Consider the following 26,034-nt stretch of genomic DNA (forward strand, 5'->3'; position numbering starts at 1 on the left):
TCTGTTAAATCGAGAGTGTACCTGACGCGTACAAAAGTTAGCCTTCAACCTACTAACAAATACCCCGTTTGGATTTTGAAAATCGGATAATAGTTTGAAGATTTATAATGTATTTGCAAACAATTGTCCGATGTTCAAAATCCAAATGGGGTATTTGTTAATAGGTTGAAGGCTTGATAATAGGTTGAGTGCTCTCTTGCATCGCCCAAAACAGCATTCCAAGTGCACGTGTTTGTTAACAATTGATGCTGATGATTAGTCTAGCCTCCGACGATGTGCTTGCATACCTCACCACTCTACACTAAAGACAGTCCTCACGGGAAGCCCATTATTATTAAACAGAATTTTTTTTTTTTATTTTAATATTATTTTATTTAACTTAGATTTAATTCTATTATTTTTTTAATATTATTCATTTAATTGATTCAAATCATTCAGTTCAAACCCAGCTCACACAATGCTAGAGACTCATAGTTCACAGTTCATTAATTCAATTCATTAAATTATGTGCTTCAACTGGAAAAACCCTACTACTACATAAATATATATATCTTACAAGATGAAATATATCCTTCTCAGTTATGCCAAAAAACATGGGTAAAAATTTGGTTGCATAAAATCAAATATTTAAACCCTCTTCCTCTTTTTATAATAGTATATATATATATTTATAGATACTAGTTGCAGGGCGTGTCTATGGCATGCCTCTGCAGCTAGGCCCTCTGGGCAGGTTGCCCTGCAGACAGCATCTTGGAATGGGATTACTAGGTGTCGAAAATTTATTACCTGTGTAAAAATTTTTCTTTTTAATGATGAAAATTGATCAAGGAAAAGCAAAGAAATATCAACAAATCTTTGCAATTAAATCTGTTTTAGATCGGTTTAGACATCTTTTAAAGATTGCTCACTCTTAACATTTTCATCCAGATCCATATGGAAATTCACTTAATACGAGAGCTGGATGCTTAAATATAAATTAAATAAATTATTTATACATTATATTCAATTTATGAAACAAAATATCATACTACAAAACTAACCTTTCTTGACACAATAACAAAAGAGAAATTGGCTTCAAAATCGATAAATCGCTAATGATCATATATATAGGATTCAAAATTCTTCTAATTTTAACCTTCATTGTTTACCATTTGATATGACCCACATGGTTTGCCTATAAGTATGTTTAATTGGAACTATAAAGCCAAAAAAAAATCATTTATACGATTCTAAATGGATGGTATTTTCAGTATTGATTTGTTTGTATCAAAAATAGTTGTGATCTACGATATTGAATCAATGAATTACAGTAGTAAGATTTATTAATTTACTGTATAATTATTATAACTGTTATTATTTATTGTTTATAAACATTTAAGAAAAAATCTTATGATTTTTTAATGGGCCTTACGTTCAATCATGTAAGCATGTTCTTTCTTTTTGTTCTTATTTGTTAGTGTTGCTTCTTCTTACTTAATGTTTACAAACATTTAAGAAGAAAAAAATCATATGATTCTTTGACAGTTCGATTGTGTAGACATATTCTCAGCTAAGGGGGATGCACACACAGACAGACAGATGCAAATGCCCTTTAATAGGGTAGGATATAATGAATATAAAGATATAAAGATATCTTTAATAAACCTAGTACAAAAGATTTATCTGGAATTTATAACTAGATGCCCATTGGAAAATTTTAGTCACCTTACTACATGTTAAAAGATTTGACTGAAAAGAAAAACTTTATGAAGGTAAATTATGTAGTAAATTTCCTTCACACATCATAAAGAAAATAAAGTGTGATGGTTTTAGACAAGTTTGTGTTCAGTTTGTAAAATTTTAACTGCAGATTAAAACTGTAATTCCATGATAAACAAGTAAAAATACAGTGTAAAAGTGGGAAAAGAAACTAAGAAACCATGTCACCTCTCAAAACAAAGCAGCTATCCCAAATACTGTAAAGACAATTGTCACTTTGCTGGGTGGTCTTCTCATGTAAAAAATTCATAAGATATGATTTAGTCTTCCCAAAATCTTTGCAAGAAGGGATCTGCTTGATCTTTCTCAATGATAAAGGAGCAGTGATGTAACTAACCAGATTCCACTTACCCAAGATGTGCCTTCCCTGGTAACATATAAAGTTAAAATTTTATGTTCTCTAACATGGAAAGTAACTACAAGTTATTCAGGACCTAATGAAAGGTCAGAAGGTGCGATAGATAGTTTACAAGAAAAAACACAAATTAAAAACTGTAGATTGTTTGTTTTAATGAATAACCACTCACATTTGCATGAGCTTCACAATGCTTGACAACTCAATGTATGTGTGTGAGCTTGCATTAAACACTCTTTCAAAATCGATCTTACATTTATCAGTACTTTAAGTAATTAATTTACAGAGCTGCTATCTAATCAGAATGAAATGCTTAAATTTTTTACTTCATTTACATTAAGTACTGAAATTAATATTCAGTTAACAACAATATTAAAATGTAGAATGTTAATGTGTTAGGAAAGTAATCAGTAATAGAATTTGAATTATTTCTAATAGAAGTAAAAAAAAAAAAAATAATAAAATTTAATTTTAAAGAAAGGAATACTGCCCTTATAAGATAAAAATGTTAAATTATAATAAAAAAAAATTATATAAATGAAAGCAATTTATATATATACATATATTTATATGTATTATCTTTTAAATAATAAAAATGACAATATGTAATGTACATCAACCACTGGCTAATAATATATTTCTTACTCATCAAACTTTGCAACAGAGAAAAATAAGGATTCCACAGAAACAGTCCAACATGGGAAACAATGCTATGCTACGATAATTTGAGCAGGGCTTTTTGGTTCAGTAAGCTGTTTAAAAAGAGCTTATTCAAGTAAAAACTAAATTAGGTAGTATTTTAATGTGATGTAATTTATTCTACATTATATTTTGCACATCGTTATTTTGTGACATGAACAGTTTGTTGACATTCTACTTTTGATGAATAAATGATAAGCGATAAAATGATGAACTTACATTATTTATCAAACCACTTATTATTTAGTACACTGTCAAAAAATGGTTTCAGGTATTTAGTTAATAACCTCTTAATATAACACTTCAAATCATAATTTTGAATGACGTACTTTATCCAATAAAAAATTACGTATTAGTCAATATTTGAAACTAATAGATACAACAAATATCTATACCCATTTTTATGAGTATGTTTGGATAATTTGAAAAGAAAAATGACTTTTTGATGAACATCAGAAAAGGCTATAGAACAGTGTGAGTTAAAACGGTAAAAAAAAATTGCATCGTTAAGTCAATTTTCAGCTTGATCAAGAAAAATGTAACAATAATTGAGGGATTAAAAAAGAAAGAATGTGAGAAATGTCTCCACCTCTACAGATCTAACAGGTTATTCCTAGTAACCAGTTACTTTTACAGTCTACCCCATATCATAGCCCAGAACAAGATACGAACAAAATGTTCATGAATTACAAAAGCACTTTCAAATGAATTTAGTCATTATTACTTTGTATTGCATCAGCTCTGATGGAATCCTTATAATTAAGTCATTAAAAAAAATTACTTATCCTCCAGAATATTTTCTTCTCCATCATCATCATCTTCTTCTTCTTCTTTCCCATACTCCTTTGCCAAATCCTCTTCCTCGGCTTCAGTTTGTTCCTCTTCTTCTTCCTCTAAATCTCCCATTTCTTTTACTTCTTTTTCTCTTTCCTTTTCTGCAGTTAATAATTTAGCAAGCTCAGGTGTTACTTCCTTTTCAAAAATTTGTCCTTCAGCTTCTGCTATTTCTTCTTCCTCTTCTTGTTCTAGTTTTTCTTCAGCAGCAAGAGCTTCCTCCTCTTCTTCCTCTCTTATTGTTTCATCAGTTACATAATCATCACCGTAAACACCACCATAAAATTTAACCGAATCTATATCTCTTTTTGCTATATGTAACCCATCATCAGTTTCTTTTTCATATTCTAACTCTTGATTTTCAATTTCATTAATATCATTATCATAACTTTTTTCATCTAAATTTTCAAGAAGTTTTTCTTCTTTTATGATTTCAACTGCTTCTTCTTCTGCCTCATCTTCTTCCTCTTCTTGTTCATTTTCTTCTTCATCAGCATGGGCTTCTTCATTTTCTTCTTCTTCTATAGCATTCTTAATTTCAGTTTCAATGTTATTATTATTATTATTAAGTAAATTCAAATATAAGTCTGCACTTCTCTTAGATAAGAAATGATTTTTTAAAAATAAGTTTTGTATTTTTACTGCCTTATTCTTTAGTGTTAAAAATAGAGGACGTTCAACATTTTTGTAATTTTTTGTCTTTTCTAGATCAAGTCTATCAGAAACAGATATGTCATCTTTCTTCTTTATTATTGATTGTATCCATTTATTTAAAGAAACTAGATCTGTATAAATTCCAGGGTAGTTATCAAGAGCACATCCTTTAGCCCAAGAAAATAAGCCATACACAAATTTTTTATTATTATCAGCAATGGTATCACCAAAATCATACTGTAACAAAAAATTTTAAATTTGTTTGTACTATACAATGTTTAATAATTAATCATAACAACTAAATTTATAAGTACTTAATAGTGTTTTTTTAATATTTTAAGATAATAATATTTCAGAACATGATATAATTCGAATAGGAGTTTGGCTGTTAATCATATCCAATTTAAAGACCTCTCTCCACTCTGCTTATATTCATGGCAAAGTTATAGTATCTCAGTCTTTCATATGGATAGTTCTGAAGTTGAATCCTGATCAGGCAGGGCATTTTTCATGCGTTATAAAATTTCTATTTTATATTCACGTGTATCAGTTTTAAGCTTTTGAAGTAAATATAATATAAAAGAAAAGGAAAAAGTTCAATTCTTGAGATAGTACTACTAACTGAACCCAAACTTCAAATTTTTCCTTTAGCTGAGACACACAAGTCTAATGAAAAGTAAAGCAGTAAAATAAACAAAATTAGTTATTTAGAAACAAATATTTCCAGCAAATATATCAAAATAGAAAAATCCAGGTTAGAAAGTGAAAACTAGTTTTAACTTGAAGAAAACTAGTTGTTATCATGAATAAGAATTTAATCCTTTTATTTGCTTCATATTAAATGAGCAATAAATATAAGAACACAGAATTTTTTTTTTAAATGTATAATTTTGTTAATTGTTTTTTTAAATTTGTTAGCTCAAACTTTCTTTCTGGTTTTACTTTTTATTCACTACATCATTATATTAATTTTATGATAATTTTTTTAAAAGTTTTTATTTAAGTATTCATTATCCAATTTTTTTATTTTTTAGTTGCTGAAATAATGTATTACTACTAATAAATATTTTTTCATTGCAATGATCTTGTTTGACTAGTAAAATCTGCCAAAAAATTAATATTAAATCATTCTGGTGTCCAGTAACCCATCTCAAGAATGATTTAATCAATATTGGTATATATAAATAAGGTGATCCAAAATCAGTTAATACATTTAGTGGAATCAGATTATTGTCTTAATGTTATTTATTTCACTATTTAGTAATTCTTAAAAAAATTAAATTTATGATTATATTTTAATCCACTTTTTCTGGTAGATTAATTACATCATTAATGTCCAACAATAAAGGACAATTTTTGTAAAACTACTACCCTCACAAAAAACTTAATGAAGTATATGTTTAAGAGGTAGATGCCTATATGTTTGGATCATGCTTACCATTCACAAGAACGTATTTTATTTATTTTTTTTCTAATAAAACTTAGTGGAAGTTTAAGACACTGATATTCAACAAATTTCAAGGAAATTGGATTATGTTGTTCATACTTATTACAAATGTAAGGAGAGATGTAAAGATGACTTCATTGGCATAAGCAGGTAGGCAAATATTCATTATTGTATTTATAGTTAGTTGGGACTTTATTCAGCAAAATAGTGGTATTTTTTCTACAATTATTCCTTTTGGTCGTATATTGATTGTTGTTGAGATGAAGTTAATTGCTTCTATAATTGATCTTAGTCTTGCAATATGTAAGGTCAACTGATGGTCCTGAATGAGCAATTTGAGCTGATAGTGGTGGGTAAACTATTATTCATCTTGGGCTCAGATACTTTCCTATAGGCAGAATTGGATATTGCTAGTTGTTGACTCGACGCTGGAAGATGAGATGGTCACGCAGCACCTGGTTGACGGCATGGAGAAAATAGAGAGCGTGGTGGGGGCCACAGTTCCGACGGGGGTTGTCCAGGGATGGATTGCAGACAAACTCCGGAAGATCCAGGAATACAGGGCCAGGAGAGATGGAGTAACACTCAAGATTGTCATGGCAAAAAAGCCAAAGGGGAAGAGTACGCCTCAACAACCGAGAGAAGCTGCAAAGACGGTGGTCATACACAAAGAAGGGCTGTCATACGCTCAGCTTTTACGGGAGGTCAAGGCTCGGACGGCTGGCAAAATGGCAGGGGCTGTGATTTCGGCCAGGAAATGCAGGGGAGATGGACTGGAGTTAAAAATAAGGAATGGAGCGGGGGAGGCGCAGGCTCTTTCTGAAAAGGTTGCCAGTAGTGTCCAGGGACACTACTGTGTCCCTGGACACAACGTGAGAATTACTTCTGCTGCGGGTGACATGTGTATACAGGACTGTCTCCTATGACGCGATCTGCGTCATTGCGGGAACGCCGCCAATAGACCTATTGGTGGAGGAACGATGCATGCGGTTTGAAGGTGTAAACAAAGAGAATGCAAGGGCGCAGATCATGGCCATCTGGCAGCAACAGCGGGAGGCGAGCCAGGCAGGACGGTGGACTATGTGTCTGATTCTTGACGTGAGTGCTTAGGTGGGACATAAGCATGGTGAAGTTGGATACTACCTCACTCAACTACTTTCAGGCCATGGGAACTTTGATAGCTATCTGCATCGCTTCAAGAGGAGGAGAACGGCGGGTTGCAGTTACTGTGCAACCGCTGACACAGCCGATCACACCTGGTTCGACTGTGTCAGGTGGGAGAACAAGAGACGTCAGATTCCGGTGGCCGTAACACCAGATAACGTCATCAGACACATGCTCCAGAGTGGGAATGGATGGAGGGATGTAGAGAGAGTGGCTCATCTCTTACTAACAGCGAAGAGGGAGGAGGAATCCCCTTGACCTGCACACGGCCCTCGATGTCATCATAGGCGTCGAAATGTATTTTATTTTTGTAGTTGTTAATGTGCTTTGCTAGGTTAGGAATTTATGATTGTATTATTTGTCTTTGCTCATGTTGTTGTTGGATTATGCTGCCGGATATACCGATGGACATTGAGTGGGGGGATATTGTGTGCGGTGCTCTACCGCTGATGCCGAGGGAGGCATGGCACAACAAGTAATGAGGGGTAATGGGAATGCGTGGGGGATCGAGGACAGGTACAAGTCCATCTTGATGCGTGTAGGGGCCAGGAGGCAGCTCCTATGCCTAGGGTGTTCGGGCCTACTCACATGCAAGAGTGAGTGGGTCGGAGCTCCCCAATGATGGCATGGGGGACCCTCGAGGTGTGCATGGGGGGATGCGTAACTGTGAAGGGCAAATGAAATATGTGTCTTGATCAGGTATAATAGTGACTGGAAGGGTGCTCTTCTGCAGAGTAAAATTCTGATCACTGGAAGAGGTGATTAGTATGTTTTCAAGGAGGCACGGGAGGCGCCAAGCGGTGGGATATCCGAGTTCAGACGACCTAGGGTGCAGATTACACTGCCATGAAACCCTAAGGCGACTGTGTTAAGCTTTTTAGCGTGGGCTGGTCGTCTTGGGGGAGTTTAAAAAAAAATAAAAATGGCAGAATTGGATGTATTTTGATGTGGAAATAAATAAACAGATTGCATAAATGAAATAGACTAAAGAAAATATTTATTATTAAAATACATTTAAATACTAGGGAAAGTTTAGTGGCTATGAGAAGAAGCCGATACAAAACAGCAAAGAAAAAACATGATACAGATTAAAAATAAGTAATAGACAAATAATTTTAGATGGCAGTAAGTGGTGTATATTTAAAAAATGATAGTAGAAAAAAGTTTAAAATACTTTAGGCAAAAATTGTTTATTATTATACTTATTTATTGTTTTATGAATGTCAGCCTTACTATTAAATTTTAGTAAAATTATATCCAAACTATAAAATAGAAATAAACTTTTGATCAGAAAGCACCTCAAGAATTTTCTTAATATAGTGTATTCTTTGGCACTAATTCTTTTACTTGTGTAGAAAGAATTAAATCATAGTGATAGTTTAAAAATTAATAAAGTATTTATTTCACTTTTCATGTCTAGAAAATACCTATCATAGAGCCTTTAATTGTCTTATTAAACTAAGTCTTCCTGTGTACAAGCATCTACCAGAAGCAACAGAGCTCCAAACTCCAAATGCTTAGAAGTTTGATTTCTCTTTAACAGTTATATCAGTAAACTAGACTTCATCATATTGTTTTTACACACATCCTTTCTTTAAATGAATCATTGCTTTTTGAGATCAAAATTCACATCCCTAAGCATGACTGGAGTATAGAAGAAAAGATTATCACAACTCCTGAGAGGCTGTTTTTATGGTGATAACACAGAGGTAGGATTGCCATGCCCTACCCACAACATTTTAAAAAGTCAGATTTGTTTTTATATTAATTAAATATATCATGATCTACATTTAAATTTCTATTATTGATTTATCTTTATAAATGCTTAACTCACCCAACATGGACCAGCTTTATTTTGATAAGCACATATCATAGAACTTGTGATATTTTCATCTTGATAAACTGAAGAACAAGTAGTTTTATTTACAATTTTTAAAGAAAGCTCTTTAAAAATTGGGCTAGCCTAGAAAAGAGAACATAATTACATGAATATATTACTTTAATGTAGAATATATATATATATATATATATATTATGATTTAATATTACTTCATTTAATATTTTCTTTTATCTGTTATCTCATGCTGAATTTATTGGGAGAATATCATACTTTAGGAAATTTAAGAAAAAATGTTTATTTATGGTAATTAAGAAATTCAAATGGCATTGAAGAGAAGATTAGGAAATTACTGTTAGGGAATTATCATGTTGGTAATTTTTTTTAAACATAAAGATTATTAATGATTATTAAATAAATGATCAAGTAAATTGTTTCCTTTATATTAATCTTTAAATTTTCTTTCTTAAGATTTTCTTCAGAACTATTATGAACTCTTTCTCTGTTAGGGGGTCATTGGTGGTATTATTAATGCGAATAGAAAGCCACTAAGTATAAAACTGAATAATATAATATTATTAATGTATTAATATTTCTTCATTTAATATGATGTTCTTGACACGTTCAGTATATCTGTAAATTTCCTAATGCTGCTATTTTGTTTTTATGTTCTAAGTGTAAAAAATCTTCATAGTGCTTTAATATTTTTGAATTTTATCCATTTATTATGAGTTGATTTGCAAAGTTTGATTCTGCACTTGTATGGCTCTCTTATGAATGAATATGAATTCAGTTTGTAAAATGATTACATTTATGTATTTACATTGTAAAGTCACTGCAGTTTAAGTTCTATAATCTTGAATTTTTTTTGTGTTTGTCAGTATGTTTTATTTTAGTTTGTTGCATGCTCTTTTTGAAATGTACCCTGTAAAACACAGAAATCCAGGAGTTTTACAATGTGACTGCATTATCACACTGTATATTCTTACATACACCTAGATATAAAAACACGAATGATATTTAAAAACCGAGATTTAAAACATGCTAAAAAGTATGAGATTTAAAAGTACACCAAATTTGACAGAGGCAACAAAATAATTTAAATTAAACATATTTTTTGGGATATACAGAGGGGTTAACTAATCACTTTTAAATTAGTTATGAACAGCAAAACTAATGATGACCACTGAAAAAGGAGGAAAATAAATTTGAATGTTCATGTTGAAGAACAATTTTCATATAATTTGAATTATATGATCTTTATTTATATGATATCCTTATTGAATATTTTCTTTATCTTCTTCCTACATTATGGTAATGAATTTCAAACATATATCTGGATACACATGAGGGTCTATCAATAATTAGGCTATGTTATAGGAAGATACGGTCAAATAAGATTGACATCTACTTTAGCTGGCTAGCTATGGTAGGAGTAGTTGAGGTGTAACTTGAGTAGTTCTCAAAGGGAATACCTCAGTTAGATGGATGACATATTTCAGTTAGATATATGTCAACAGTCATTTGAAATCCTTGTAAAATATTTGCATCTGGTAGGTCCCTGCCCATAAAATAAAAAAATCTGATTTCCTTCTATACCTATTAAATTACATATACACATTTTTTGCTGCACTTCATTTAAAGATATTTCATTTGAAAGGGAGATATGATCCTCCAATTTTTTAATAAAGTGGTAGTTACACAACTGCATTTTGATGGAAATCACATTGCATCACATTTTTTTGTGGTGTCCATATCAACATTTTATATTAATTTATATTTTTATTTTTGTTTCACGTTGCTCAAGTAGTTATAGTTAAGTGGTGTAAGTGAGAATGTGTCAGATGGGTAACCATGGGCACATGAGTTCGAATCTGATTTCATATACATATATGTTTTTTTAACTTTTGTTTTTAATATAAATATACTGATTTATTAATAACCTCTAAAAATGTTTGAATTAAAATGAAAAGTACATAAAGTTTTATTTCACTAATAACTTCTGATCTTTTTCATATTTTTTTTTTATTGTTATTATTGAATTATTATTTATTGTAATTTTTTTTTACAATCAGAGTTTAATATTTATTAATAAATCAATATACTGAAATTAAAAAAAAAAGTAAAAAAAGAATATATGACATGAAGTTGGATTCGAACCGATGTGCCTTCCCTCTTGTAAGATTCAAATATTTCATTAATTAAATTTCATTTGGCTATAACTCTGGCACCAATGAAAATAAGTATCATTTATGTTATATCGCTTTTCAACGATATAACATAAATTACTGCAGTTAAGAAAAAGTCCAAAATCCAAATTTTTTTGTGATTTTTGGCTTTTTTGGACACTTTTGGTCCAGTTGATTGCAATCAAAAGGGGAGGGGCACAACTGGATGTTACAACAGTCCTAAATCCAAAATTTCAACATTCTGTGGCTAGTTATTTTTGAGTTATGTGAGATACATACGTACATATGTACAGATGTCATGCCAAAACTAGTCAAGGTTGATTCAAGGATGATCAAAATGGATATTTCTGTTGAAATCTGAAAATCGGAATTTGTTGTGATTGCAATACTACCTTTACTTTGTACAAGGAAGTAAAAAACCAATTACCTCCTGCAGCTATTGAATTTTTGTTGTTTAACAAAAAAAAAAAAGAACACACACAAAATAATGTAATTGCTTACATTGTTTTTCATAAATATAAGGACAGTTTTTTTTTCATTTTAAAAATGATATATATTAATTTTTTTCTTATAGATAGCCTTATGCATTCTTAAATGCATAGAACACTTTAAATATTTGTTTTAAAATTATTATTTGTTTAAATAAATTAAACATCTACCGTGATAATAAGTGCATGTTCAGCTACAGACAATGTTAGCAGCAAATGAAAGTTGTTAAAAGAGAAAAAAATATATTTCATTTCTGTGATAAACTGATATGGTTTCGTAAATTAGTCTTTAATTTTTCTTTTATTTATTTTATAAATATAATTAAACATAATCTGAAGGAAAAACAGAAATAAAATGAATAGAAAATGTTAAAACTGTAATGCTGCTGGAGATGGTTAAAATTATTGGTGAAATTTAGTTCAAAAATGTTTACCTTTTCTTAGGAAGAGGAAAGTTGCATCGCAAAATCTTGTGGAGATAAATTATATTGGTGGTCCATAAATTAGTACACTTAAATTTTGTTAATTTGAAGGGTAAACATTGTAGAGAAAAACAATATAGGTATAGCTTGGTTGCATCCCATGAAATGTGGAAATCTATAGGTATCTTATGCAACTATAGTGAATAAGAGCCTCTTTTTTCCATTTAGTCTCTGGAACCAGTGTAAGGTATTACTTCAGAGGATGAATGAGGATGATATGTATGAGTGTAAATGAAGTCTTGTACTGTTTTAAGGTGACCATTCCTGAGATGTGCAGTTAATTGAAACCCGACCACCAAAGAATACCAGTATACATGATCCAGTGTTCAGATCCGTATAAAAATAACTGCTTTTACCAGGATTTGAACCATACAACCCTTGACTTCAAAATCAGCTGATTTACAATGACAAGTTCACCATTAGATCAACCCGGTGGGTTTGGTTTTGAATCAGAGCCTGTGACAACTCAGGGGCAAGGGTTCAACTCTTCTTTGTTCACTTAGCAAGTAAATTTACATGTTGTTTTTTTACATCACTTGATTGATAGGGCAGGGTTAATTAGAACTCAATAACAGTATACTGGGTGAAACTTTATTAAAGAACAGTTGGTATTAAAATGTATCGTCTCTCCTTAAACTGTTAAGCAGGATACAAGCAATAAACTTCTATCCTATCCTGATATACTGGTGGGTGAATAAAGAAACTAACTGAAAGTGTAGAGTGTTATAACACAATAAAGTTAAAAGATTGACACATAATAAATGGAAATGTAAAATATCCTCAAATCATTTAATGACTGGGAAAAAATTGACTAGGTTTCTTGATTTCCTGAGATGTTCATAGGTAGTGGAATCTTACTGAAACCCTTTTTTTCTTTATTATTTTGGGATTGATTGTTATAATCATTAGTGCCAAAAAATCCCAACAGTTTGGAGTGGATTACACCCACATTTCCAGAGTTAACTATGGTGATCTACAGGAATCACCACCAATGATTTACTGAACCATGTCTTAACTGGTGGCATTTTTATTTATTTCAAGCACCTCAATTTCCTGGATACTACTTCTGAAGGTGTTCTTGGTGTTGCAGAACAAGAAGAACCAGGATCCTAGTAAGTCATTTGGTTGTTAATGGTTTGTGTTTCAAAAAACTCTAATTATTGTTAAACAGCAAAACAATATTGTTTCTTTTTTATTTTAATTAGTAATACACGTATTATTTTCTTTACAAGAATTATCTCACCTTTTCTGTTTCACTTTCAGAAGTTAGTCCCCATCCACTTAATGTGACAGACTGGCCATCCTTTAAAGAATTTCCTATGGCAATTTTTCTAACTGATTTGCCGAACTTAATATTTGAATTTAATTTTAATAATGCAATGTCATTATCCAATGTGTAAAATTCAAAATTTGGGTGTACTGTCATTTCTTGAACTCCATAACGTGTTCCTTTGTTGTAGTCATTGTTACCAGCTGATACAATTATGTCATCAGAATCCAAACTGAAACAAAAACATGTAATTGAATTAGTGATATTTATACACGTTCACTAATATTTTAATAACAAATATTAAACTGTAAATTATAATGGGCTTAAAATTGCACCTACAAGTATTTCACTGCAGTTGCGTAAAAGTAACTCTTACTATTAACTGTCATTTGAGTAACAGTTTTCAATTCACATTGCTTGGGGTCCATATTATTCAGGAACAGAAATTATAATAATTTAAAAAAATTATAAATAAAATTATAGAAATAAATATAATAGCATAAGGTCTTAATTATTTAAAAATCATTTTTTCTAACAAAATCCATAAAATAGCTTATAACACAGAAAAATCTCTTTAATTTATAATATGATCATATTTGTATAATGTTTTTTTTTTTTTTTTTGTAACTAGACTTCCAATGTTTGCTGGTAGTTAATATATAATATATGATAGTATCCACTTTTATGTTTACTTCTTTTAGTCATTGTACTGTATCATATTTAATTTTCTAGCAGTACAGCTTTGTACACTGCCTGATGCTAAAGATACCAAAATATATAAAAATGTATCCTGTTTTTTTTATAAAACAATTAAAAAACACTCACACCTGTTTAACACAAAGAAAATTACCTATGGTGATAGCTTTCTGTGAATTTATATCTTGAGTAATTATGCTATCATTATGTGCACTAATATATCACATAGGTAAGCATGATATTTTCTGGGATTTAAACTCAGACACTTCCAATTCACTGCCCAGAAAATATGTAAGTATGTTTTCATGCATTTTGAAAGCAAATCATTTTAAAATGTGTTTGTTATAAAAGGTTGTTGTTTCTTGAACATATTTCTTTCCATTCAATAGGTTTGTAGAAATTATATATTATTTATAATAAATATTGTTTTTATTATATAATAATTTCCACTTACCAACTATTTTTATTATTATGTCCCAGCACTTTCGGATATTAATCCATCATCAAGAGCATTTATTTGTTATACATTATAATTATTTCCTTCACAAATATGTTAAATGAATTTTGCATTTTAAAAACAAAAATTATAAATACAACAATTGATTGTCAAAATGTAAAAATAATGCTGACATTGTCCATCATGTAAGTATGAAGTAGTTTATCCATCAAGATAACAATTTAGAGCTTCATATTGACATGACAAACAACATCAAGATAATTTTTACCTTTTGACGATCAATTGTTGTATTATAATTTCTGTTTTTAAAATTCAAAATTCATTTAATATTAATTTGTGAAGGAAATAATTATAATGTATGACATATAAATGTTCCTGATGATGGATTAATATCTGAAAGTGCTTGGACATTATAATAAAAATAGTTGGTTAGTGGGTATTATTATATAATTAATTTATATCAATACTAATGGGCTATGATTAATAATAAAATTAAATATTGTTTTACATCAAAGGAGGATCTTCATGCCTATCTTCATTACTGAATTCATAAGGGTGAAGTAATATTTTACTCAAAATGTTTTATGTTAGTTTCTTCCATAACAAACTTCTTTAATATACTTCTTAATATTTTAATATAATTGTCATCTGGTTAATAAATTTAGAATATAAAGCTGATAGATCTAGCTTTTTAATGTTCAACAAAGAATAAATCTCAGACTGTGCTTGACGTAACTGTACATCTGCTTTCAAGTTGTATATGTCTTTCTTCTTTTGAATAAAAACTTCCATGGAATAATAAAATAAAAACCAATATGGAATAATGTATGAATGAGTTTATTGATCATTTTAATCAAAAACCATAACTATCACAAGAAGCCTTTAACTGAAAGCAAAGCTATATTTATAACAAAGTCAAACTTTGTCAACCAATATTATTTGGGATTCACCAAAATGAAGAAAACAGAATTTAAATTCAATTCAAATTTAAATTCATTTTTTTTATGGCAGGAAAACAGCAATGTAATGGTCTGAATTTGGCATCCATAATTCTTTACCCTGAAAGATTACTGAATAATTTGTAAAATGGCTAAAGTGTATTTTACTTTAAGGAGAAATTATAGAAACTTTGTTAAATCTATTATACTCTCCAGTACGCTATAGTTTCATTAACTTTTGCTATGTAATTAGGTTTTCAATCTTTGAAGAAGTTTGATTAAGAATAAGCCTTTAAAGAAGCTTAAATAAACAAAAATCATAGCTCAGACTCAGGTATGTCAAAATTCAACACTATATCTATTGTTCTGAAATTAAATTCTTACTGAAACACTAGGGATGCTAATGTTGCCACCCAATTTTTGTCAAGGATAACTCCACTTCCTTCAAACGTTCCATTGATTATTATAGCAACCTGTTAAAAAAAGATATAATGTTCATTAAAATATATTTGAAAAAAAAAATTATTATTAAAAACAAAACCCCTAATTTTTTTTTGTTTTACTATTTTAAATATAAATTAAACAATTACTTTTTTAATAAAAAAATAATTTTAGAGTAGAGTAACAGTAATTTTCATGTATTTGAGATGGACTGATTTTTTAGCTGAAACTAACATCTATCTTTCATGTACTGCAAATTAGAATAAAACAAAACTGAATACCTACACAGCATATATCAACAACTACTTTGCTATAAATAAAATAAACCTAAGTTAAAATTCTCTATTACGATAAGTTTATACACTTTTGTGTATTTTTCTATAATATAAAGATACATAATGAAGAAACTTCCTCTATGAATCACTAGAACTTGCCGATGGTAAGGGAGCTTGAGAGCTCAGTGATAAAGAGTAGCTGGACCGAAGGTGCAACCATATCAGAGAGGTATCTGTTGAGATCCAGACTAAGGAATGATTCCTAAAAGAGGGCAGCAGCTCTTTCAGTAGTTGTTAAGGGTGTAGGTCAGGATGACTTAAACGACCATATCAACATATCAACGACCATATCAACAATCTTCTGATTACTGCGCAGCTGAAAGCAATGAAAAACTACATGTGCTTTTTTCCAAGAAAATGTAGCTCTCTGCATTTTCATATAACAATGATGAAGGCAGCTTCCCTGATAAAATATTCTGGAGGTAAACTAGTCCCCCATTCGGATCTCCAGGTGGAGACTACTAAGAAAGGTGTCACCAGAAAATTGAAAAATAACATTCTAAGAGTCGGAGCTGTTAGAATTCTAAAAAAACTTGGTAGGTTAGAAAATTTAAAGAGGATAATGGATAGGATAAATGTAGATGTAGTAGGAATTGGTGAGGTTCAGTGGGAAGAGGAAAATGACTTTTGGTCAGGTGATTTTAGAATGATTAACTCAGCTTCAAATAATGGGCAGGCAGGAGTAGGTTTCGTAATGAACAAGAAGATAGGGAAGAGAGTAGAGTATTTCAAAATGCATAGCAATAGAGTCATTGTAATAAGGATAAAATTGAAATCTAAACCGACAATGAGTGTTAATGTCTATATGCCTTCAAGTGCCCATGATGATGATGAGGTAGAGCGTATAAGAAGAAATTGATGAAGCAATTAAACACATAAAAGGAGATGAAAATTTAATAATAACTGGAGATCGGAATGCAAGCATTAGAAAAGGCAAGGAAGGAAATATAGTGGGTGAATACGAGCCAGGCAAAAGGAGTGAAAGAGGGGACTGACTTATAGAGTTTTGCATGAAGTGTAATTTAGTAATTGCCAACACACAATTTAAAAATCATAATAGAAGAATATACACTTGGAAAAAGCCAGGCGATACTGCAAGGTATCAGATAGATTAAATCATGGTTAAGCAAAGATTTAGAAATCAACTCGTAGACTGCAAAACTTACCCTGGAGCAGACATTGATAGCGACCATAATTTAGTAATAATGAAATGTAGAATGGGGTTTAAAAACCTGAAAAAAGGTGTCAGATGAATCTGTGGAATTTAGAGAAGCTTGAGGAAGAGGAGGTAAAGCAGATATTTGAGGAGGACATCGCAAGAGGTCTGAGTAAAAAAGATAAGGTAGAAAATATAGAAAAAGAATGGGAGAATATTTAAAAAAAAAAAAAAATCAGCAGAAGCAAACTTAGGTGGAACAAAGAGAACTGGTAGAAAACCTTGGATTTCAGACGATATAATGCAGCTGATGGATGAACATAGAAAATATAAGAATGCTAGTGATGAAGAAAATAAAAGGAACTATCGACAATTAAGAAATACTATAAACAGGAAGTGCAAAGTAGCAAAAGAAGAGTGGATTAAAGAAAATTGTTCAGAAGTGTAGGCAGGCAACATTTGGAATTTGTAAAACAAATTGTTAGGGATGTTGGATGTAGGGGGTATACTGAAATGAAACGACTAGCACTAGGTAGGGATTCTTGGAGAGCTGCATCAAACCAGTCAAATGACTGAAAACAAAAAAAAAATTAAGAAGAGGAAATTAAAAAGAAAAAATATTTGCTGTTTCTAATCAAATAGTTTTGTATTGTTGTAATAAGCTATTAAATCAGTATCCTTAAATATGAGTATGTTTAAAATTAAACAAATTACTTATATCATCATCAACTTTGAGAATTCAAACTTAGATTTGATAATTGTACAGTTGTTTAACAGTTCATTTTATCAACTAACTTAAGCTAATATTTTTAAAGGTATCACTCTTAACCATTTTACGTATGACTCCAAGCAAACAATGCATACATAATAACGTGATTTTAATGAAATTATTTTTTTAATAAAGATGATTTTATAAGAAATTAATAACATAAAATAATTATATTAAATTAACTTATAAATTTATGAGATTGTTTCTTTATCTGTGATTAAACTCAAATATGAAAATTATAATTTACTTACTTGATAAGGATGTTTTTTTATGTCGGTCGTTTTTCCTCCAATTATGTTGAATGGGATCAAATTATTGTCTGATCTATGTATTTCTTTATCAATTTTCTTTTCATATTTTAAAGGAATTGCAGCAGCTGTTAAAAGAAGTTTCTTTTATTAAACTGAATGAAATATAACAATGTATTTTGTTTAACAAAAAGCATTCATTCATTACTTAAGAATAATAAATAAAAATATTTAGAAAATAAATATTTAATTTACATTAACTATAAAAATTATTCTTTTTCATGGAAACTCAAAAAATGCCTTATTTCATTTTTTAAGTATATGAATAATGTTTTTGGTTTTGTTAAAACTTTTATTACAAAAGTTTTACCAAGTATTCTCAATCAAACTCACGTTGAAGAAAATTGTTGAATTAATCATCATTAATTTTTAACTTCTCTGATTAATTAGCTTATAGCCTTTTCTAATTAATCAGCTATCTCATGAAAAGTTATGAAATATTTCAGCACCAGATTAGGCCAGTTACATTTGAACATAATGGCTCTTTGATGGTGTCCCCAACCATCTTTCTGTGGTTTGTTTATAAGAGACATCTGCAGATCTCAAGAATACAAAATTAATTGTCAATCAGTAAAAATATACATCAGTTTTATCTACTAGGGGCAGGTGCTTTGCTCCATTCAGACAGGTCGACTTCTTTCTGTTCTATTACCAACTGAATTTTTGAGTATCTTTCTTTGTCTGTTTAACTTCCAGAACTACCTAAGGTATTACTTCAGAGATTGAATGAGGATGATATGTATTAAGTAAATGAAGTGTATTCTTGTACAGTCTCAGTTCGACCATTCCTGAGATATGTGGTTAATTGAAACCCAACCACCAAAGAACACCGGTATCCACAGTCTAACATTCAAATCTGTATAAAAGTAACTGCCTTTAGTAGGATTTGAACCTAACTTTTGAGTATCTGACGACTCTATTTCTTTTTAGATTAGTTATAACTTTTATTCCCTTTAATTTTTATTTTCTGCACCTTCAACTGATCCTTTTAGCACTATCTTATTTATTATTATTTTTCTTGATAATGTTGCCAAATAAGCTTGAAGCTTGTGTGTGGGATATGGAAATAGAATTTTGTAGCACATGAAAAATGCCATGCCTCACCAGGACCTTCACATGAAATTTTTTTCCAATTACTTCAATGTCCACATTACAAATCCATTCTTTTTTTATCCTTTTTCTTTAGCTTTGTACATATTTATCAAATCTTTGTACGAAAATACATTTTAAATAAATGTTCATTAGAAGTTTCAAGTCTTATGTCATCTTACAATTTCTAGATACTTAATGCTTCTTTAGCCACCGCTGTATAGGAATACATATTATATACAAATCCTCCAGTTAGTTTAAATTTCAAAAAAGGTACGATTTGCTGCCTTACACTAGCTTATGTTTTTTTTTATTAAATGGAATTTTCCATGGATAAACATTCAAAAATGTAGAGCAGAATTATAAGATAAGAAATGTTGCATAACAGTAGTAAGTTCCTTCACCCTCAATAACACATAGCATTGCATATTATATTTTCCTGACATTTTTAATTATAACAATAAAAAAAGTCAACTTTAATTTTTTCATATGGTCAATTTTCAAATGAAAATTGATGTTAAATTTGTTCTGTGGCCATCACTAAAGACCTTTTGTCTAAGATATAAAAAATATTTCTCATATATTTATCATGCTTGATAAATCTTTTAAAAAATGATTCCATTTGTTCAGAGATGAAAAAGTGTACAAGAGATGTAGAAAAATCTCTAAAATAATTTTCTTAAAGACTTTCCATGTTAATCATAGGGCAAACAAAGAGGTCAACTACAATTATTTACAATGTGTAAATTTTAGTATGTAAGAATACTCTTAATTCTACTCCCTATGTCTCTGGAAAAATGTTTATTCTCAAACTACTACTGTAAACCCAGTACAAAATTGATTCAGTAAATTTATTAATATCTTTGAGAAAAATTCTCTTTCTGAGTAACTTAGTAGCACCAGTAGCAGTGGCATTAAGATTATTGACAGAATCTGATATCAGATTCTGGCATATAGCCATTATTTTATTTTGACTGATTCCAGATCTTAATACGTTTGTTCAAAATGCTCCCAAATGTAGCACTATTTTGGCAGAGAAAATTTACTTTCTTTTATATATCAGTGGTTTAAGAATTGAATGATGATTATTTTTTAATTCAAATATATGAAATATAAAAAAAAAATCTGCAAACAATTAAATGGAAACTAGTTCTTAAAATTCTGTAAAAAATATGAAAATAATTTATCATTAATTTTTCAGTGAAATAAAAGTAATTCTGTTTTTCTTTACCAAAATTATTACAATTTCATTTGTATTGTAAAAAATAATTATATGGTACATTGAGTAACCTGATTTTAGTTTCTTTCATGTGTAGTACAAGCAATCAATTAATTATAAATTTGTTTTATCCTGCATTAAAATTAATTATATTATTTAGATATAATAAAAAATCACTGTGGATACACATATTGTTTTATTTTTTGTATTATTAATACACATCAGTGTTTTTGGACAATTGAGGTTATACAAGAACTTTCTGCACAATGTTTTTATCTTTAGTTTATTTACCATATGAAAAATTATATAACTATTTTATCTACCTCGCAGATAGATATTTTATGTACCTTACTATTCAAAAAGTCAATATTATATATCCATGTATGTGACAAAAATGTTTATTCTATTGCATGGATGAAATAATGTGGATTAAGAATTTGATTACTTATTTACAAATTGCTTTTTCCCTGAATTCACTTACATAAAATATACATTGTATTAAGAATACATCACTACAAATAAAAACATAATTTCTTCCAGTTCTGAATTGTCTTACACTAGAAAAAAGAAAACTTAACCAACATATTAAAACACTAAGAAAATTTTATTTATTTTTTTGTTAATTATTACATGTTCAATAATTTTTCTAATGATTATTGTACACAATTATGCTTGTAAAGAAGTAAATTTTATTATAGCATAGATTTATTGTACATTTGTGTCCAATATATAATAAATCATGTAAAATTATGTTTACCTGTATACCATAATATAGTTGCACTAATCAGATATACAAAATTATACACAATTTAAGTACAGTATGTTTAGGTTTAAAGCCAGGTTTCATCATTCATTGTAAGCAACTGTAACTAATGAATAGGTTGATATTTGATATTATTTTTATCTTTCTGAGATTATTGGTATCAACTGCTATGGTGGATCTAATAATATCTAGGATATTATTATTATTACTTTTATTTTATTCTTTTGGGTGTTTTGGACGTCAACTACTATGGTCATTAGTCCTTTTCCCAAACAAATGTATGGTGATTTTCAAATATTGACCTTAAAAAAATGTATAATACTTATAACATTATTTTTGAATAAAGCTTTTATGTAAAAAATCTATTTCCACAAACAGAAAGAGTTTACCATTGTAATAACTGCAAAAGAGTACAATAGTATTGAATTACATTTCACTCCACTATAGTAATGTTACTCTCTTGATCTTTTGATAGCAGTTCCTAAGATAATTTACTTTGGGTTTGCTCTTATAATATGCAAACCAAATGTAAAAAAAAGAATAAATCGGATTTTTTTTTACATAAAAAGGTTATTTGAGTTTCTGTCTTGTTAACTGCGCAGTTTTATAAACTTGAAATTTTAATACATTTTTATCATAGAAATTTTAACAATATCTATATCATCTTGTATTTGAACGAAGACTATGAGTAGAATAAATAGGCATAAATTTAGCTTGTTATTACTTTCCTGGTTAATACACAGATTTTTTTTCAAATCTGTATGGTTTAGGGTAGAACTAGTTCATCTAGACTACAAAATTATGTACGTATGTGTACATATGTACATATTTGTGTTGCAGTGCTTTTGGATTTATATATCAGGATTGACCAAAATGAATTTCTTTAAATTTGACACAAATTATTCTATATAAGGGACATTGATCATATGAATTTTTATTTAATATTCATTAAGGAGGTGGGGAATAACGCAATAAAACCAATTTTGATTTTCATCAGAGATATTTTAGAGAATAAAAATTGAAGCAAATTAAAAAATCGACTCCTATCTCTTAAAATTGAATATATGTTTTTTGTTCTTTTGATCTAGATCCTCTAGAACTTTTTTTGAAAGTTTATACTTCATTTATAGAGCTATCACAAAATGTCTACAATTATTTCAAATTATAGATCCAGGAACTAAACTGCAGAAATGTATTTAAAAAAAATTATTTTAGCCTTTATTGGTGTTAGATTTAGAGAAAACTTTACTTAAGCAAATTTGTTAAGCTAAACCTGTATATGAATATCTTTAGGAAAAGTCTTCTTAAATTTTATTCGCCACATCTAAAATATTTATATTCTGTTTTTTATTTATTTCTTTTCTTCTCTTTTAATTTTTGTTAATAGCCAGGAAAGTATGCAATACTTCTCCAGCTTTTTTATAATACAGAAGAAAATAGGTAATTTAAACATATTATTAGCACACTGTCCATATATTATTAAAAAATTAATTGTTATTTAGTATTAGAAAAATGTTCTATTTTTCAATTTGGAAACAAAAGAAAGTAATTTTATGTAATGATACTTTTTATGTTAGAATAATTACTTTAAATCTATTTAAAAATATTTAATAGTTTAAAATATTTAATAGCTAAAATATAAACAATTCTAGTTAGTTATATTCTTCTTTTATTCCTTTTATTTATTAATTCTTTCCTTAGTACTTATATTATTTGTTGAAATTTATTCTTAATTTGTTAAAATTAAACTTTCACTAATTATTGGTAATTGACAGAAATAACAGTACAAAATTGATCTTTGTTTAAAATAAATATGCAATTAAAAAATAATTATATTTGTTTGACAAAATATTTTAATCAATTCATTAAATTTAAATTCTATTACTTTTTTCTTTACTTCTTTATTTTCTAGATAATATTTTAAAATTTAAATTACTATGAAATTTTTAAGTTCATTAACAAATTCATTTTTTCATGAAGTCTTAAATATTAAAAAAAAATGTAATGAATCTTTATTTCAATATCATAATCATTATTTATCATTGTCGCAAATCAGTTGTTATATAGCTGATTTTCAAAGTTGAAGCTAATACTAGCCTTTAATACTAGCCTAAGAAATGATCTGAAGGTCTGAGGTTCAAATCCCAGTAAAAGTTAGTAGCTGATATAAATTTGAATACTAGACAGTAGATACCAGTGTACTTTGATGGTTGGGCTTCAATTAACCACACATTTCAAGAATGGTTGACCTTCTTTTTCTTCTTCTTCTTTTTCCTGTTTAGCCTCCGGTAACTACCGTTTAGATAATACTTCAGAGGATGAATGAGGAGATGAAATGTATGAGTGTAAATGAAGTGTAGTCTTGTACATTCTCAGTTCGACCAATCCTGAGATGTGTGGTTAATTGAAACCCAACCACCAAAGAACACCGGTATCCACGATCAAGCATTCAAATCCATGTAAAAATAACTGGCTTTACTAGGACTTGAACGCTGGAACTCTCGGCTTCCAAATTAGCTGATTTGGGAAGACGCGTTCACCACTAGACCAACCCGGTGGGTTAAGAATGGTTGACCTGAATTTGTACAAGATTACACCTCATTTACATGTCATATATCTTGTATATCATCCTCATCCCATTGGGCCATGGGGGGGGGGGGGGTTCTTCTTGTTCAATAGCTGAACAGATTACAACATACACAAGCAAATAAAAAAAAAAGATTGTAATTAGAAGTCTGACTTCACAAAAATGTATTTGATACGGCTACAAATGACTTTCAATAAATTAAAATTAAAAAAAATAATAATAAACAACTCATAATAAACCATCACTAAATAATTTACCTGTAACACTTTTAATGCTCTCAAAATAAAAAAAAAATGAGAGATGTTTGATTTATTCAAAATGGGTGGATGACTTAAAAATAAATATTTTGGGACTCTTATTATAAAGTATATAAATTAAAAATTTTAAAAAATCGCATTTTAATTTAAAACAAAAATATTTTATTGAAACATGCAAGCTATATTTTATTTGGTAAAAAATTAATAAAACATTATTATTATGCAAAATCACACTAATTATTATTTTTTAAAGAGATGAAAAGAATGAAATTTGATTAAATTCAATAAAATTTTAAGTTTTCATAATTATTTAAAAAATGACAATGTGTACTATAAACATTTCATTTTTTTCATTACTTTTTTTTTTAATTAAAAAAAAAAATCATTTGCTAGTGATCGAACAATTTTGATTGATGTGTATCTTAAAGTAGATAAATAAATGAATAGCTGTGTCTACAGTTAATCATGTAATATCCAACAAATTTTATAAAATTAAATTTGTTAAATAAAATAAAATAAATAAATTAGACAAATAAATTAAACTTGTTAAACAAATAAAATTTAATTATTATAATATTAAATTTCTAATAAAATTATAATATCATAATTTATGGAGTCAGTCCATCATTTCTTAAAATAATTTATATTAAATAATTAGCTACAACTAGTATTAAAGGAAATGTTTTGTGTTTATTAATAAATAAATGGTACCTGTTAATCTGCGTTGATTGATCGCTATTTCGTTTAGGATAATAAAATAGAATATTTTACGTGGTATCCAACTTGGAAAAATAAATTAATGAAATTAATTAATGGCAAGCTTAGAGTTGGATACTACCAATTTTATTAACAGGGTAATAAAATTGCCCTATAAAGATTGGGTAACATTTTAATAAAATACGTTTAATAATTTACGTGGTATCTAACTTGAAAGATTTCTAAAATGAAAGAAATTAATTAATAACATCCATAATTTCGAGTTGGATACCACTTGAATAATTGTTTGTACTTCATTATTATTTGCGTAAACCCTCTTGCAATAGAAGCAAGAGATACTCAAAGTAACAGAAATTATTATTTGATTTCAGTTTTTCTTTCTTAGCATACTGTACGTTCAAATTTTTTTAAGATTGGGGCAAGGACATATAATGAAAATACAATTTCTCACATTAAGTTATCTAAAATATTCTTATGTACAATTAATCGTTAAATATTACATTTGAAATAAGGAAATATTTTATAAAAGTTCAAAAATGATTGAAACTTTTAATTAAGTTAATTACTTTAGATATATGTTTAAAATAATGCTTTTTATTCTACAACAAGTTTTTCGTTTTGGATACCATATAAGAGAAAACTTTCATTTTCCAAATCGAGTGAAGTGATCAAAGATTTTCTAAAAAGAGCGATCTATAAACGATAAAGGTTATAGTGTTTTAATTAAAATTGATTCATGTATATATATTCTTCAGATTCATACTATTCACACAAACGTATTTAATTCAGTTGGCGAGATTTAAAAGAGTTGAATCTATTAAACAACTGAAGGTTATGAACATTAATAGAATCGTTTCTCTTATTTTATAAAACAACTTAAATTAGATTACAGAAGTAAAATATAAAATAACTTAAACATTAATTAAATTATTAAAAAAAATACAACTTACAAAGTGATAAGAATGTAATAAATATTAAATATTTATAAGACATTATTATGAATTAATAAATATTTTTTTCTGTTTTAAAATCCCAACAAATTAAAATAAACGACTGAAACTTATTAAACATAACTCAAAAAGTAATATGCTATCAATTAAATAATAATTTTATTATATCAGTACT

The 26,034-nt window shown here is 28.7% G+C and overlaps 2 protein-coding genes across 3 annotated transcripts in view; one reads left to right on the top strand and one right to left on the bottom strand.

Annotated features, from left to right (window-relative positions):
• LOC142318902 (xibalbin-1-like) overlaps positions 1-26,034 on the top strand; it is a 177,337-nt gene that overhangs the window by 96,380 nt on the left and 54,923 nt on the right. The window lies entirely within an intron of this gene.
• LOC142318900 (uncharacterized) lies at positions 2,244-26,010 on the bottom strand. Its single transcript, XM_075355546.1, has 6 exons — positions 25,860-26,010; positions 18,221-18,345; positions 15,653-15,741; positions 13,151-13,409; positions 8,746-8,874; positions 2,244-4,537 (listed from the first exon to the last, which is right to left on the bottom strand). The coding sequence occupies exons 1-6, from the start codon at positions 25,900-25,902 to the stop codon at positions 3,590-3,592; spliced, it is 1,593 nt and encodes a 530-aa protein (XP_075211661.1). The 5' UTR covers positions 25,903-26,010; the 3' UTR covers positions 2,244-3,589.

This window comes from Lycorma delicatula, chromosome 2 (assembly GCF_047948215.1).
Source record: "Lycorma delicatula isolate Av1 chromosome 2, ASM4794821v1, whole genome shotgun sequence".
In the NCBI taxonomy this organism is placed as follows: Eukaryota; Metazoa; Arthropoda; class Insecta; order Hemiptera; family Fulgoridae; genus Lycorma; species Lycorma delicatula.

What these genes read in the sequence shown, in the direction of transcription:
- LOC142318900 (XM_075355546.1), bottom strand. Translation starts at nt 25,902, where the DNA reads ATGTCTTATAAATATTTAATATTTATTACATTCTTATCACTTT. An exon ending in CTGAAAGTGAAACAGAAAAG is followed by an intron (nt 8,875 to 13,150) that starts GTGAGATAATTC and finishes TCTCTTTTCTAG; the next exon opens with GCTAGCCCAATTTTTAAAGA. An exon ending in ATAAAGCTGGTCCATGTTGG is followed by an intron (nt 4,538 to 8,745) that starts GTGAGTTAAGCA and finishes TTTTTGTTACAG; the next exon opens with TATGATTTTGGTGATACCAT.